The sequence below is a fragment of the Felis catus genome, chromosome D2, assembly GCF_018350175.1.
Source record: "Felis catus isolate Fca126 chromosome D2, F.catus_Fca126_mat1.0, whole genome shotgun sequence".
In the NCBI taxonomy this organism is placed as follows: Eukaryota; Metazoa; Chordata; class Mammalia; order Carnivora; family Felidae; genus Felis; species Felis catus.
The window spans coordinates 18,954,924-18,968,231 of record NC_058378.1 but is presented as its reverse complement, the minus strand read 5'-3'; the positions used below and the strand labels follow the sequence as shown (position 1 = coordinate 18,968,231).

General features: G+C 49.5%; 2 protein-coding genes across 4 annotated transcripts in view; both read right to left on the bottom strand.

Moving 5' to 3' along the window:
• Positions 1-300: 300 nt before the first annotated feature.
• ACTA1 (actin alpha 1, skeletal muscle) lies at positions 301-3,246 on the bottom strand. Its single transcript, XM_023240445.2, has 7 exons — positions 3,089-3,246; positions 2,086-2,226; positions 1,637-1,961; positions 1,351-1,512; positions 1,063-1,254; positions 786-967; positions 301-702 (listed from the first exon to the last, which is right to left on the bottom strand). Exons 2-7 carry the CDS (start codon positions 2,212-2,214, stop codon positions 559-561), a joined length of 1,134 nt encoding a protein of 377 aa, XP_023096213.1. The 5' UTR covers positions 2,215-2,226; positions 3,089-3,246; the 3' UTR covers positions 301-558.
• Positions 3,247-7,146: 3,900 nt separating this feature from the next.
• The window catches only part of NUP133 (nucleoporin 133), a 57,088-nt gene continuing 50,926 nt past the window's right edge, over positions 7,147-13,308 (bottom strand). The window contains exon 26 of one of the 3 annotated variants that reach the window (XM_003993934.6): positions 7,147-9,782. In XM_003993934.6, the coding sequence (XP_003993983.2) occupies positions 9,646-9,782 (137 nt within the window). In that variant the 3' untranslated portion in view covers positions 7,147-9,645. Of the gene's footprint in view, positions 9,783-11,166; positions 11,193-11,648; positions 11,776-13,308 lie in introns of those variants that run through there. The other 2 variants (XM_019813113.3, XM_019813112.3) reach the window with 2 other exon arrangements.

The window sequence follows — 13,308 nt, the reverse complement described above, 5'->3', positions numbered from 1 at the left end:
ACCGTGGACAGCGCCCGCCGCCGGTCGCTGGCCAGAGCCACCCGCCCGCCGGCGGCCACCCCAGAGCCTGCGGTGGGAGAGATGGCCTCACCACCTACCAGAGGGGCGGGCCTGCCAGTGTTTGGGAATGGATCTGATCCAGAGGGGGAGACCGCAAGCAAGGGAAGACTTAACTAAGGCGTCGCAAGGAGCGCGCTCATTCCGAGTATTGTGAAAAGTCACGCAAGGAAGGTGGGGTCCCTCTTCCTCCCTTGCCCCCTGCGACGCCCCCCGCCCCGGCAAATAAACACAACGAACAACTTTACGCAACAGACAGAATGGCTGAGTTTAATGCTTCAAGTTTTCCATTTCCTTCCACAGGGCTTTGTTTTAAAAATAACAAAATGAGGTAAATAAGTTAATGTATGTACACGTTATAAACATTGTGTCGGATTGCGGCTGCGGCAACTCAAGTTGTTAGAGACGAAGTTGCTGCGCGGTGACTCGAGGTCAGCCACCTGCAACCTGAGCAGATTTGTCGTCCTGAGGAGAATTCGCACGCTGTTGGTGGAATGGGGTCTAGAAGCATTTGCGGTGGACGATGGAGGGGCCGGCCTCGTCGTACTCCTGCTTGGTGATCCACATCTGCTGGAAGGTGGACAGCGAGGCCAGGATGGAGCCGCCGATCCACACCGAGTACTTGCGCTCAGGCGGGGCGATGATCTGTAAGACAGGGAGCGCGTCAGGCCGGCGAGGGCCGCACCCCGGGGCCCACCCGCGGGCAGGGGGCGCGGGCCGCCGCCAACCTTGATCTTCATGGTGCTGGGGGCCAGCGCCGTGATCTCCTTCTGCATGCGGTCAGCGATACCCGGGTACATGGTGGTGCCCCCCGACATGACGTTGTTGGCGTACAGGTCCTTCCTGATGTCGATGTCGCACTTCATGATGCTGTTGTAGGTGGTCTCGTGGATGCCCGCCGACTCCATGCCTGGGGGCCGCAGGGAGGAGCGTGAGCCGGCGGGTGCGAGCCGGGGACCGGGCGGGGCCCCGGGGCTCCCGGGGAGGCCGGCGAGCGGGACTCACCGATGAAGGAGGGCTGGAAGAGCGTCTCCGGGCAACGGAAGCGCTCGTTACCGATGGTGATGACCTGTCCGTCGGGCAGCTCGTAGCTCTTCTCCAGGGAGGAGGAGGAGGCGGCCGTCGCCATCTCGTTCTCGAAGTCCAGGGCCACGTAGCACAGCTTCTCCTTGATGTCGCGCACGATCTCGCGCTCAGCTGTGGGGGGGCAGGGGCAGGAGAGGCGCCCTCAGCGCAGGGCCCCGCGGCCAGCGCGCCACCCCGCCCGCCCGGGGAGCCCGGAGCGCCGCGCACCTGTGGTCACGAAAGAGTAGCCGCGCTCAGTGAGGATCTTCATCAGGTAGTCGGTGAGGTCGCGGCCGGCCAAGTCCAGGCGCATGATGGCGTGCGGCAGGGCGTAGCCCTCATAGATGGGCACGTTGTGGGTGACGCCGTCGCCGGAGTCGAGCACGATGCCTGCGCGGGGGGCGGGGCGGGGCACACGGCGGCGGTGAGCGCGCGCCCCCGAGGCCGGGCGCGGGCGCGCGCGGCGGGCGGGAGCGGGGGAGCCGGAGAGCGGGGCGGCCCTGCGCGCACTCACCGGTGGTACGGCCGGAGGCGTAGAGGGACAGCACGGCCTGGATGGCCACGTACATGGCGGGCACGTTGAAGGTCTCAAACATGATCTGGGTCATCTTCTCGCGGTTGGCCTTGGGGTTGAGGGGGGCCTCGGTGAGCAGGGTGGGGTGCTCCTCGGGGGCCACGCGGAGCTCGTTGTAGAAGGTGTGGTGCCAGATCTTCTCCATGTCGTCCCAGTTGGTGATGATGCCGTGCTCAATGGGGTACTTCAGGGTCAGGATGCCTCTCTTGCTCTGCGCCTCGTCGCCCACGTAGGAATCTTTCTGACCCATACCCACCATGACGCCCTGCGGAGCGGAGACACCACGCCCACGTTACGGCGGCTCCCGCGACGGCGGCTGGCCTACGCGGGGGGGGGGGGGGTGGAGGTGGGGACCCCCGCCGGCTCCCTCCGCGGACGGGCAGCCTGACCTGGTGGCGAGGGCGGCCCACGATGGAAGGGAACACGGCCCTAGGGGCGTCGTCGCCGGCGAAGCCGGCTTTCACCAGGCCGGAGCCATTGTCGCACACGAGGGCGGTGGTCTCGTCTTCGTCACACATGGTGTCTGGTTTCTGTAAAGGACAGGAAGGCCGTGGAGACGCACGACGCGACAGCGCGGGAGTCCCCGACGGCCCGAGCGCCCTCCCTTCCCGGGGACCGACGGACGTCCCCGGCCCCGAGCCGCGCGCCGCCGGCCAGGGTTGCGGCGGAGGGCACCCTGGCGGGCTTCGCTCCCCGGGCTCACGGCCGCGCTGCGGAGAATCTCGGAGAATTTCTCCACCCCGGGAACCCCGGCACAGTGTCCGCCGGGACACCTCTGCCTTCGCTGCAGGCTACCTGACGCAGGAGCCGGGCGCTGGCGCCCCAGGCCTCGGCGCCTCGGCGGCCTCGTCTGGGCGGCTGAGGCGGGCGATACCTGCTCGCCGGGCGAGCGCGGGGGCCGAAGGAGGTGCCCGTGGGAAGGGCTTTGGTGCGCCGTGCCGAGAGGAGTGGCCCATTCCGGACCCCCACGACATTCCAACCTCAGAACAGAGGCACCGTTTGGCCTGATGGCGACCCCAGAGAATTGCGGCCTTTGCTGCTCTTGGGCTCCGGCCTTCCTCGGGAAGGCATTGCCCTTGGGACGACTAAAGCAAAACCTCTAATCCACCCGGCACATACGAAACGCCAGGTAAAGGAGCCCAAAGGGGCTGGGGATAAATTTGGAGATGTTTCCCAAAGCTGGTGGCCTCGGGCCTCCTCTATAAAGCGCGTGTGGCTCTGAGGACCAAGCCACGGGGTGGGCGGGCAGAAAGCAGGCCTTGGGGCTGATCAGGTGAGTCGGTTGGGTTCTACCCCGGAGTTCTCCAGGCTCCCCTCGGTGGTGCCCTGTCACCTTGTCCCCCTGTCCTATTGTTCTCCTGTCCCCGGCTCCCTCCCCCACTCCCGCCCTACCTGGGCGGGTGGCTACACCTGCTGCTCTCCGGCTCGGGCCCTGGTCGCCGCGGGAGGGAAGCGAGGCTTCTCTCGGCGCTGTCCGCTGCGGTGGCCGCTGGTCCTCGCGCTCAGGTTTTATATAGCCCGCGGGCGCTCCCCCCCGCGCCGCCCCGCAGGAATGTCGCTCCCCTTCTCGAGCCATATTTGGGTGTTGGGCACTGGAGCCCAGTCCCCCAGCCGGCTCGCGGCCTGGGTCCCCGCCCGGGTCCCCTGCGCTGACCAAAGAAGGAGCGGCCTGGCCCGAGCCCAGGTAACGCGGGCCGGGCCGTATATGGAGTGTCTCCCCGGCCGGTCGGCCCCTCCCGACCCGGCCCAGTTGCCCGCCCGAGGGGATGGGGTGGGGCGAGGGTCACCGCGAGCGCCAGTGGGTGCGCGTGTGCGCCTGCGCTCCCGGAGCTGCACCTGTCCGCAAGGCCTCCCCACCCTGTCCGCTCTGCTCGCACAGGGCGCTCCGGAGGGTGCCTCCCACATTTCATCCCTTCTTTGGGTTTACTCAGACCCTCAGAGCCCCACGTGCGGCTACAGGGAGGAGGGAGCCGTGTCCTGGTGGTGGGACAAGAGAGGATGGGAGAAGCGGTCCCAGGAAGGGAAGGAAGGCGACCCCCGCTCCCCGGTGAACTTCGCCTCTCCCTTCCCACCCCTGAGCTCCCCGATTCGGAGGGCTGACCCGCCCCCACCGCGGAGAGGGCCACCGGCGGCGGGAGGGCGCGCAGCTGTCGCGGGCCAGACAGCTGGCGGCGGGAGGAGAGGGCGGAGAGGCGGGGAGGAGGAGGAGGAGGAGGAGGAGGGCTCCCGGGGACAGGCCGGGGCGGCGGCCCTGGCCGCGCCAGGCACAACGCCAGGGCAGCCGGAGCTGTTCCTCTCAGTGACACGCAGCGCACTCGGGTGTTCGTGAAGGGAGTGAATTTGGTGGTGCTGGTGGTGGGTGTTCTCTTCCTCCCGGACTGAACCCGCCCCAGGTTGGGTGGGCTGGGCTGAGGCCCCAAACCCCCACCTCCCTGGTGGGACTAAGAGTGTCCCTGTCCTGGGGCTGAAAGGCAGGGGTCACAACTCCCGACCAGACCCGGTGGCGGAATGGGCGAAGCGCCCTTACTAAATGAGACCTTGCTCGACCTTCCTCCCAGTAAAGAGGACAAGGACATTGCACTCTAGGATGGGTAGCAATTTTTCCTTCTGCAAAGGCTGAACAAACTCATCTTTCTATTTAGAGGGTGCAGCCTTGCCAAGGCCAGGCTGCTTCCCAGTCCACCTTGGAGCAACTCACCCTCTACCAGAGCCTGCTGAAGCGGTTCTATTTATACCACTGATACATGGGGATATGCCTTTCAGATTTTCTAGAAGGATTTGGATCTACTTATGGTAAGGTGGAGCGAGGGTCAGAAGAGGTTACCCAGTCGGTGCCGGACTCGCATTTTCGGCAGGGGTGGGGGTGGGGGTGGGGGAACAAGCGCAGTCCTAACCCTGCCATCGAAGGCAGGAGAGACCGTTTTCTGTGATGAACTCAGTGCCATGCCTGGAGCGGGTACATCGCTGCTGTGGTGCCAGCGCGAATGGAATCATTCATTTTTCTGATGTGCTTAAGTGTTCCCAAAATAGTTGCAATTCGCATGTGGTCGTGGAGCTGGGCAAGGGGGACAGGTGTGGATTCTCCGGAGGACGGATATAAAGGCACACGTAACCCTCCCCGGTAGCCCACATCATGGCAGCTCTTCCTAAACCATCAAAGTCCGTTAAAAAATGAAGTTTGTTTAGCAGGGGGCCTATGTCGTGAGTATAAAGAGTCAGCTGAAAGCTGCTGTAGTTTCTCTCACATGTAGCTTTTTCAGTTGTTGCAGAGAACGAGTAACAGACAGAGCTACGTGTCCTTTTTAATACCTTCTGTCCTGCTGTCCGTGGGTAGTGAAGATGCTAGGAAGGAAACAAACAAAAAGACGCCCCCCCCCCCAAAAAAACAAAAATCCAAAAAAACCCTGCACATGCACTGTATGCACAATTTTGAGGGGTAAAGCTTAAATTCTGGCCTGAAAGCAGCAAGGATACCTAAGAATTTGTTGCTTTTTTAAAAAGGGGAACTGGGCTGCCACTATCTTCCAAACCTCTTGCTCGGTGTGGTTCCTCTCTCTCCCATAGCAAGCTTTTCTGAGCCCGGAGTCTATCGGTTTCAAAGACACGTGAAAAGCTATGAAGAAAACCCAAGGGAAGGAAACCTCGGGAGCTGGGGCCCGAGAACACAGGGCCGGGCATCTGCTCTCCTCCCACGGTTGGGGCTGTTTAAATGGTCTCTTGACGGGTCACCACGGGGCCACCCAATCCCATCCTGGTCTTGTTGAGTTCTCATTGGCCTAGGGAATAGACCTAACGGGTGAGTGCAAAGGCCACCTCCATACATGTACGGTTTTGGGGAACACAGCAGTGCTCTGCTCTCGCCTAGTAAGCGGGTGGCTGCCCGCATAGCCTTTTGAGAACTATCGCCAAGTAAAGCTCAGCCACGGAGGGAATGCTTGACAGAGCGTCGGCTTCTAAGTTTTCCCCGGGCTCTTGACACTCTGACGGGGCCTTGGGCTGCCGCTCAGCTGTCTTCTCCACAGCCCTGTCCCCTCGGTTCCTCACTCATCTGTGAGCCACCTTGCTGGGTCTCAGCCTCCCATTGTTATTTCCTACTGATTCAAATACGAATTCATAGAACGCTTTATGTGCTTTCACATGGCTCCCTTGGATGCTTGTAACTATTCTGAGGGAAATAAGACCTGTACTAGTCATGCTAGAACTCAGAATAAGGCTCGGTGAGTCAGACCACAGAGCCCCCGGGGTCCCACAGCTGGGGCTTGGGCGACTCCCCCTCCCACCAGGAGCAGTTGGGGGTGGGACCCCTTTCTCCCTTCCTTCAATCCTCCCCAACACTTGGTTTCGTTCCGGAAATATAAAAGATCCTCAAGGGATCTTTTCCAACAGGAGCCAAGGACATCCAGAAATGAAGTCACGGCTTCCGCCCTGGCCACCTCTGAGGGCCGTCACCTCTCGTTCTGCCCCCACTACCTCCTAATATCTGGCATAAGAACCTGGTGAAAAATCTGCACTTGGCATTTCTGGGTATGCCCCTCACCCCTTCTGAATGGCTGTGTGGCCTTGGGCAGGTCATTTCAAGAAAGACTCTGTATTCTCAATGGAGGGTACTACCTACTCCTTAAGACTGACTTGGACAGAAGTGCCTGGGACAGAAGTGTTCAATAAATAGTACAGTATCTTTCTTCTGAGTGTCTGGAGGAGGTGGGGGGGGGGGTTGGTGGTGAGGTGGGTAGGTGAGCAAAGGACATTCAAAATGATTACAACTGTTCACTAAACGTGTATAAGCATCATCACAAACTGAACAGGAAAAGTCATGTAATTTTAAAGGAACTTGGAGCGCACAAAGATTTTTGTAGAAAGATTTATTCTATTATTTAAAATGGCAAAAAAAAAAAAACCCAAAAAACAAAAAAAAAAACCCAACCCAAACCCAAACCATGAACTCAAATGTTAAGATCATTAAGAAGGGAGAACTGTTAAATAAACCATGGCATAGCCATGTGGTAAAGTGTCAGGCACTCATTAGAAAATTGTATCTTGAAAAATCATGCATTCTCAAAGGGGGGAAACTGTTTCTTGGGGGGTGTGAAAAAAACTTAGATATTACAATGATTTGTGGCCTCCAAAGGCATAGTACATTATATATGTGTGTGTGTGTACATGTCTGTCTATCTATCTGCAGTATTTAATTTTCATGGAGGGATGGGGGTGGAGTGATTAGGGCAAAAGTGTCTAAAAAGATCCCTTAGGGATGCCAATGGGAAAAAGGTTGGGAAACATTGGATTAAGGATATATGGAGATGCTCATAATATACACTGGGTTATAAAATATGGACAGTCCCAAGTAGTCTAAGATACATTTCTTTTTTTTTTTTTTTAAGTTTATTTAAGTAATCTCTACACCCAACATGGAGCTCCAAGTCATGACGCCGAGATCCAGAGATGCACGCTCTTCCAACAGAGCCAGCCAGGTGCCTCTAAAATGCATTCTAAGCTGGTAACTGAAATGATTTCTGGCTGGTGGTATTACAGGGGTTTATGTTCTTCCACATACTTTAAAAAAAAAAAGGTTTTACATTTTCTACAGCTTTTCATAATTTTAGAATTACACAAAATTATTTTTTAAAATTGCATTTTTGTATTTAAGGAGTGGATTTTACATAGGAGTACGTAAAACTACTTTCTCTTCGGGCATTCTCCAATAAAAGGTCCAGGAATAAAAAGGTGGGACTACCTTTTTCTGTAGTTATCAGTCTCAAGATGTACAAGTGTGAAGGATCACAAGAGATCAAGGAGGAGCCTGACGACATTCTGACGTGGCTTTCCGTCTGTTCCCGCTACTAGAGAGAGCGATCCACCTCGAAGGGGAAACGTGCCGTGTGCCCCTCGCGCGGGCCTCGTGTGCTCGGTGGGTGACAGACTTCAGCATTTTGATCCAGACCCCGAAGTCAAAGAAAGAATCCAATTTCGAGGGCTTCTTCAAAAACAAAACCCCTGTGACAGAGGGTGTCCGTAGCCTTTTACTTCGCTACGGGTTTCAGCAAGTCCCTACGTGTATCTCAAGTTCTGCCTTCAACCTTGATACATTCACAAAGTCTTAAAACAAAACATACCAGAGCACGAAGTTGGCTGCTATCAAAAACCGCGTTGCTTCATTTAATTGAGGCTGCAAACTGTGACTTTCAGAACAGCAAAGACGGGGTGAAAAAAACCCCTTCCCAAGGCAGGAATGTTTCTCTTTCCTTAGAAAACACGCTCACCTTTATAATGCGCCTTTATTACTCAATTTATACAAAAATCAGTAATTCTTTGATAAAGACTACACTGTGAAACAACTTTTTAAAATTTAGAAAAGTTACTTAAAACCTTAGACCTTAATTTTATTAATTTTAAAAAACCCAACCATTTTGGTGCCAGGCTAAGAGACAGAGCTAGAAGAGTGAAGCTTCTCCTCCCTCAACATAAGACAACTATGCATTACACCGCGAGAGCAGCAATTTGACATCAGGCAGTCAACGGGGCCAGGGTCACCGTCAGACTGGCTTTCCTGTCACATTAGGGATACTTAGATTTGTGGTAGCATGTGAAGGGGGCACAGTCTTGTGTTCCCAGAGCACACGAGTATCTAAAAAGGATCATACAGGCAAGAACTATTAATGTCTATGTAAAAGCAAAGCCTCGGCTTAGAACACAAGAGTTCAACCATTTCTTCCCTGCCACCTGACAAGTTCTTCCTACCTTCCCTTAGCACCCCACCCTTCCATAGACTCCTAACCGGGACCCTCATGCTGTCCCAGCACACAAGCTGCAAACAGAAAAAGACAAGACTGCTAGTGTCTTTCCTCTGGTTATTAACGTAACGAGCTCCATTAACCTGTTCCTGCCAACATGTTCAAAGGCTGGATTTGAAGCCTAGAGGGGAAGAGGGCACGGGAAGAGAGGCACGATGGCCGCACTTTGTGAAACCAGGCACCGGACTCTTTACCATATTTAACTTCTGACCTTTTCAGCTGTTGGAGCAAGTTGTTTAGTGAGCATTCAACTGGGCCAGAATCTGAATATGCCAGCAACACCCTGTCCAACCTCTAGTCTTTATTTAAAGCTGAGAAAAACTGAGTAATGACACTAGTCAGAACAATGAAGCTCTGAGAGCCACTACTTTTCAGTAAATCAGATGCCGTGTTAAGAAAGCCTATAACGGCTTCTAGCGTAACACATGCTCTATGTTGCCAGACTGTGGCAAAGCAGGAATTCAGTGTAAATCACCTTGAAAATACAGCTTGAATCCCCATACTGAAAGGCCATAACTAACTTTAATACTACAAATTTACCATATGGTACTTGCAGGCAGGTTACCACTTAAGTGTTTTTACTCACTACTCTAATACTCTATTTACATGGAAATTTATAGTATTTTCCCAGTGAATTAAGCAGTTCTCAAACTCACAGGAATTATGCCCACTTGTTTTGTCTTTCGGCCCTACAGCAAGTCACCAAATCTGACATCTGTCTTACTGGACATTTCGCAGCAGCCCTAACCCAAACGGATACCAGACTCCCAATTCTCCTCAGTGCACAATCTCCAGAGCGACAGCAATCTCAGAGACAATCAGTGCCATCCTGTCATGTTCAGAGTTATAGGGACTGAGGCCTAGAAGTGCTTTGTGCAAACAAATAGCCACAACTAGAACAAGAACTCCGGACCTTGATGGAATGAGAAGGGTAGCCAGCAGGGAAATAACAAGTGATGAATCGATGGCAAAAGGAGAAAAGATCTTGTAACTAAAAAACAAAAAACTACAGTCACACGGCTGTTTCCGAATAAAGTACCAAAAATTCAGTAATTCATGTTATAAAACTGTACAAACTTTTAGATATTTAAGGTCTAAGATTTTTCTAAGGATGAGCCTATACAAATTTTTAGCAGCAGTGACCATTTTCAGAAGGAGTTACACTTGTCCGCGGACATAATATTCATAGTTTGCTTTCAAAACAAACTCAAAGTAAGGATTAGACTTGAGGCTCCCAAGCTGGTCTGCCTGTAGGAGGTCTTTCACCTCTGGCAGGTATTCACTGAGCTGAATGCCTATAAACACAAACACAGAAAGTCCTTTTTTACTTTGATAAAACTCTCAAATGAATTAAGATGATTGATGATAACGGCATCTGTGCTTCTATTTAAAATATAATGTCACCCCACTATTGGGAAATACTCTGTTCTAAATTCCTTCCACGGTCAAACATACTTTCAGGTCTAACAACACGACATGCTTTACTTAGAAGAGGTTGCTTGAGTGTTTTTTTCCCCCTAGTGGTCAAAACAGCCAATCTAATTAAAGTCTTTAATAAGACCTGAAATATTTTCATTTTTCTCTACAGTTTAAGTCATTTATTTCTTCAACGTGGGAGTTTTTAACTAACAATCACCTGAGAACAAATATTTCAAACAATTATATATTCCAACGATTATGTATTCAGGTATTTCAAATATCTTATAGTTACATATTCAAATATTTCGACAGTTATATATATTAAATATGTATCCAATTATATGTATAGGGAAATAATTCAGTAAATGCAATGTCATGAAAGCTAGCTACAGTCTCTCAAAATATATATTATAGTTAAAAGTGAGATAGGTGAAGAACCATTTCATTAGTCCTCTAAAAGCCAGAAAGCCAATGAGCACTGATGAGACAGAACTGCTGAAATCAAGATCTGTGTAGTTACAAAAAGGCATGTACAGTTTTCTCGCTTGATAAAGAAAACTGGAAAAAAAAAATTTTCATATAAGACAGTATTTTATAATCTGTTACATTAGCATAAGGGTCTCAAAATCAAAGGCCCTCAAAGTGCCTAGCACCGTTTTTTTGTACTTAATTGTAATATAATAAAAATCTGGTTAATGAATGTTATGAGGCTAAATTCAAAATATTTATACATCATTTATTATAATTAAAATACTTCCAATAAAGACTTTTTATCTGTAAAACAGTATTAAACTTGTGAAAATACATTAGTTTCTAAAAGATCAATTCTCTAAAAAAATGTAACATCTTATTTGGCTTCTATTTTTATGGGGCACGCCCTCTGTTTAGAACTAACATTTGGTGGATTTCTTTTCGTTACAGCTGGGGCCAAAAACTCCCGCAGGTGGTATGAGGAAGGTGGCCTCGGGGACGTTGGTAAACTTAGAGCCAATGCCTCATCCAAAGGGGGCAGTGCTCATCAGATCCAGTTTACTGTTGCCAGATAAATATATCAGTTCAGTTTAGGCAAATAGTTTGATTCTTAAGAGAATTAAGAAAATAAGAGTTTTGTGGGGCACCTGGGTGGCACAGTCGGTTGAGTGTCCGACTTCGGCTCAGGTCATGATCTCACAGCTCATGAGTTCGAGCCCCACGTCAGGCTCTGTGCTGACAGCTCAGAGCCTGGAGGTGGCTTCGGATTATGTGTCTCCCTCTCTCTCTCTGCCCCTGCCCTGCTCATGCTCTCTCTGTCAAAAAAAACAAACAAAAAAAATTTAAAAAAGAAAAGACTTTTGTAAGAACTCTTCTCAACTATTAAATACTGGTGACTAATTAGAAAAAAATTTAAACTCCATATATAATGATACGTGCATTTTATTTTGTGTGGATAATGTACTTCAATAATATATAAAAACAAACTGAAAAGCTCTGTATGGGTAAGTTAAATATATCTGGAGGATGAATACATTTCCACAAGCTGAAGTAATTGTTGGCTGTCAGAGCTTACGAAATATGAGGCTATCTATAACTCTCTATCTTCAGGATCTGTCTTTAAAAATATTTACCATTGTATATAGTAACTATATTATTAAAAAGGTTCCAAAAATAAATGTCTTTGGCTTCTTGTTATATATAATACATATACCTTTAATTTGTACATGTATGTATGTATGTATGTAAATGTGTCTGAATGTATTATATATATATGTATTACATATATTTATATATACTTATATATATTTCTATAATATTTCTACTTGTTTTTGTCCTTTGGTCACAGTGTAATAATTCTTCACAACTTTACGTTCCTGTTGTCCTTATGAGTAAGATCTAAGAATAACAAAAACAGCAAAGTCACCTTTAAAGAACACCAGTTACTTAGCCACAATTCAATTCTGTGGCACTTTTTTTTTTTTACTTTTTTTTTTTTGAGAGAGAGAGAAAGAGACAGCTCGAGTGGGGGAGGGACAGAGAGAGGCAGGGAGAGAGAGAGAGAACCCAAGCAGGCTCCATGCTACCAGTTGCAGAGCCCGGAGTGGGGCTTGAACCCACGAACTGCGAGATCATGACCTGAGCCAAAACCAAGAGTCAGAGGCTCAACCGACGGCCACCCAGGTGCCCCTCTGTGGCACTTTTAGAAGAACAAATTTCATGGACAGCATTGGATTTGGGTCCAAATGGTTTCCAACTCTTCAACCATACATGAAGTCAACCATATCATTTCTTCATTTCCAAATACAGAAAAGAGAAAGCCTTTTGGTGCATTTTAGCTCTTTTGGAATTTCAAGCATTTCAAATACTTTCAAGAAAAAAAAATAGGTTCTTTTGCTAGATTCCTTTTTTCATTTTTAGTTTTTATTTATTCTGTGACAATGTAAAGTCTTAATTAACCTTTGTATTACTTGCTCATTTTTGAAAATGAATGTACTATTAAATCTATCAATATGGAGCAATCAAGTATTCCTTTTTCATGAAGAAAAGTTCAAATCATTTCTGAGCAAGTTCCAAGTAATCTAGTCACAGAATTACATTTTCTTTGGATCACTTATAAAAGGAGACTAAAAATCTGAAAACTAATGCTAGGAGACCCATAGAGATGGGCTATAAAAACAAAAAACAAAAAAAACAAAAAAACACCTTCTGAAACACAAACACTGAGAGTTTGCTTCTCTTTAATCTCAGAATACTGGTTGGTGTGGTTAATTCCACAGAACTTTTCTAAGGGTCCTCCTTCATTTCACTTGGTTAAGCCAGTGATTTTTTAAAATAGAGGACTGTAAGGGCGTCTGGGTGTCTCAGTCGGTTAAGCGTCCGACTTCGGCTCAAGTCATGATCTCGTGGTTTGTGGTTTCAAGCCCTGCGTCAAGCTCTGTGCTGTCAGCTCAGAGCCAGGAGCCTGCTTCGGATTCGGTGTCTCCCTCTCTCTCTGTCCCTCCCCTGCTCACGCTCTGTCTCTCTCAAAAATAAATAAACGTTACAAAAGAATTAAAACACAGGACTGCAGAATACAATCTATTGCAGAGGAGTTGGGGCTATGAGTCCTATGAATCTGCAAAATACTTCCAGGCATTCAAAGGACAAACGTCTATTGAGTGACTACTATGTATCAGAGACTGGATTTGGCATGTTTTCATAGATTAAATAATGTACCTTGCGTATGTATATATAGAAACCTTTCAAATGTGTGTAAATGTCAGTATGATGGATAGAAGTCCCATCCATTTAGAAGGACTGCTGAATTTACAACTTTTTATCACTGTGTATTTTTTCCATTTGATATAAAAGAGAGTGTCCTTATATTTGAAAAGATTGGTGAACACTAAGTTAGCCTATTTTGCACATTGCCTGAATTTAGTAGCATAC

What these genes read in the sequence shown, in the direction of transcription:
- ACTA1 (XM_023240445.2), bottom strand. Translation starts at nt 2,214, where the DNA reads ATGTGTGACGAAGACGAGACCACCGCCCTCGTGTGCGACAATGGCTCC. An exon ending in CGCCTCCGGCCGTACCACCG is followed by an intron (nt 1,513 to 1,636) that starts GTGAGTGCGCGC and finishes CCCCCCGCGCAG; the next exon opens with GCATCGTGCTCGACTCCGGC. An exon ending in CTACTCTTTCGTGACCACAG is followed by an intron (nt 1,255 to 1,350) that starts GTGCGCGGCGCT and finishes GCCCCCCCACAG; the next exon opens with CTGAGCGCGAGATCGTGCGC.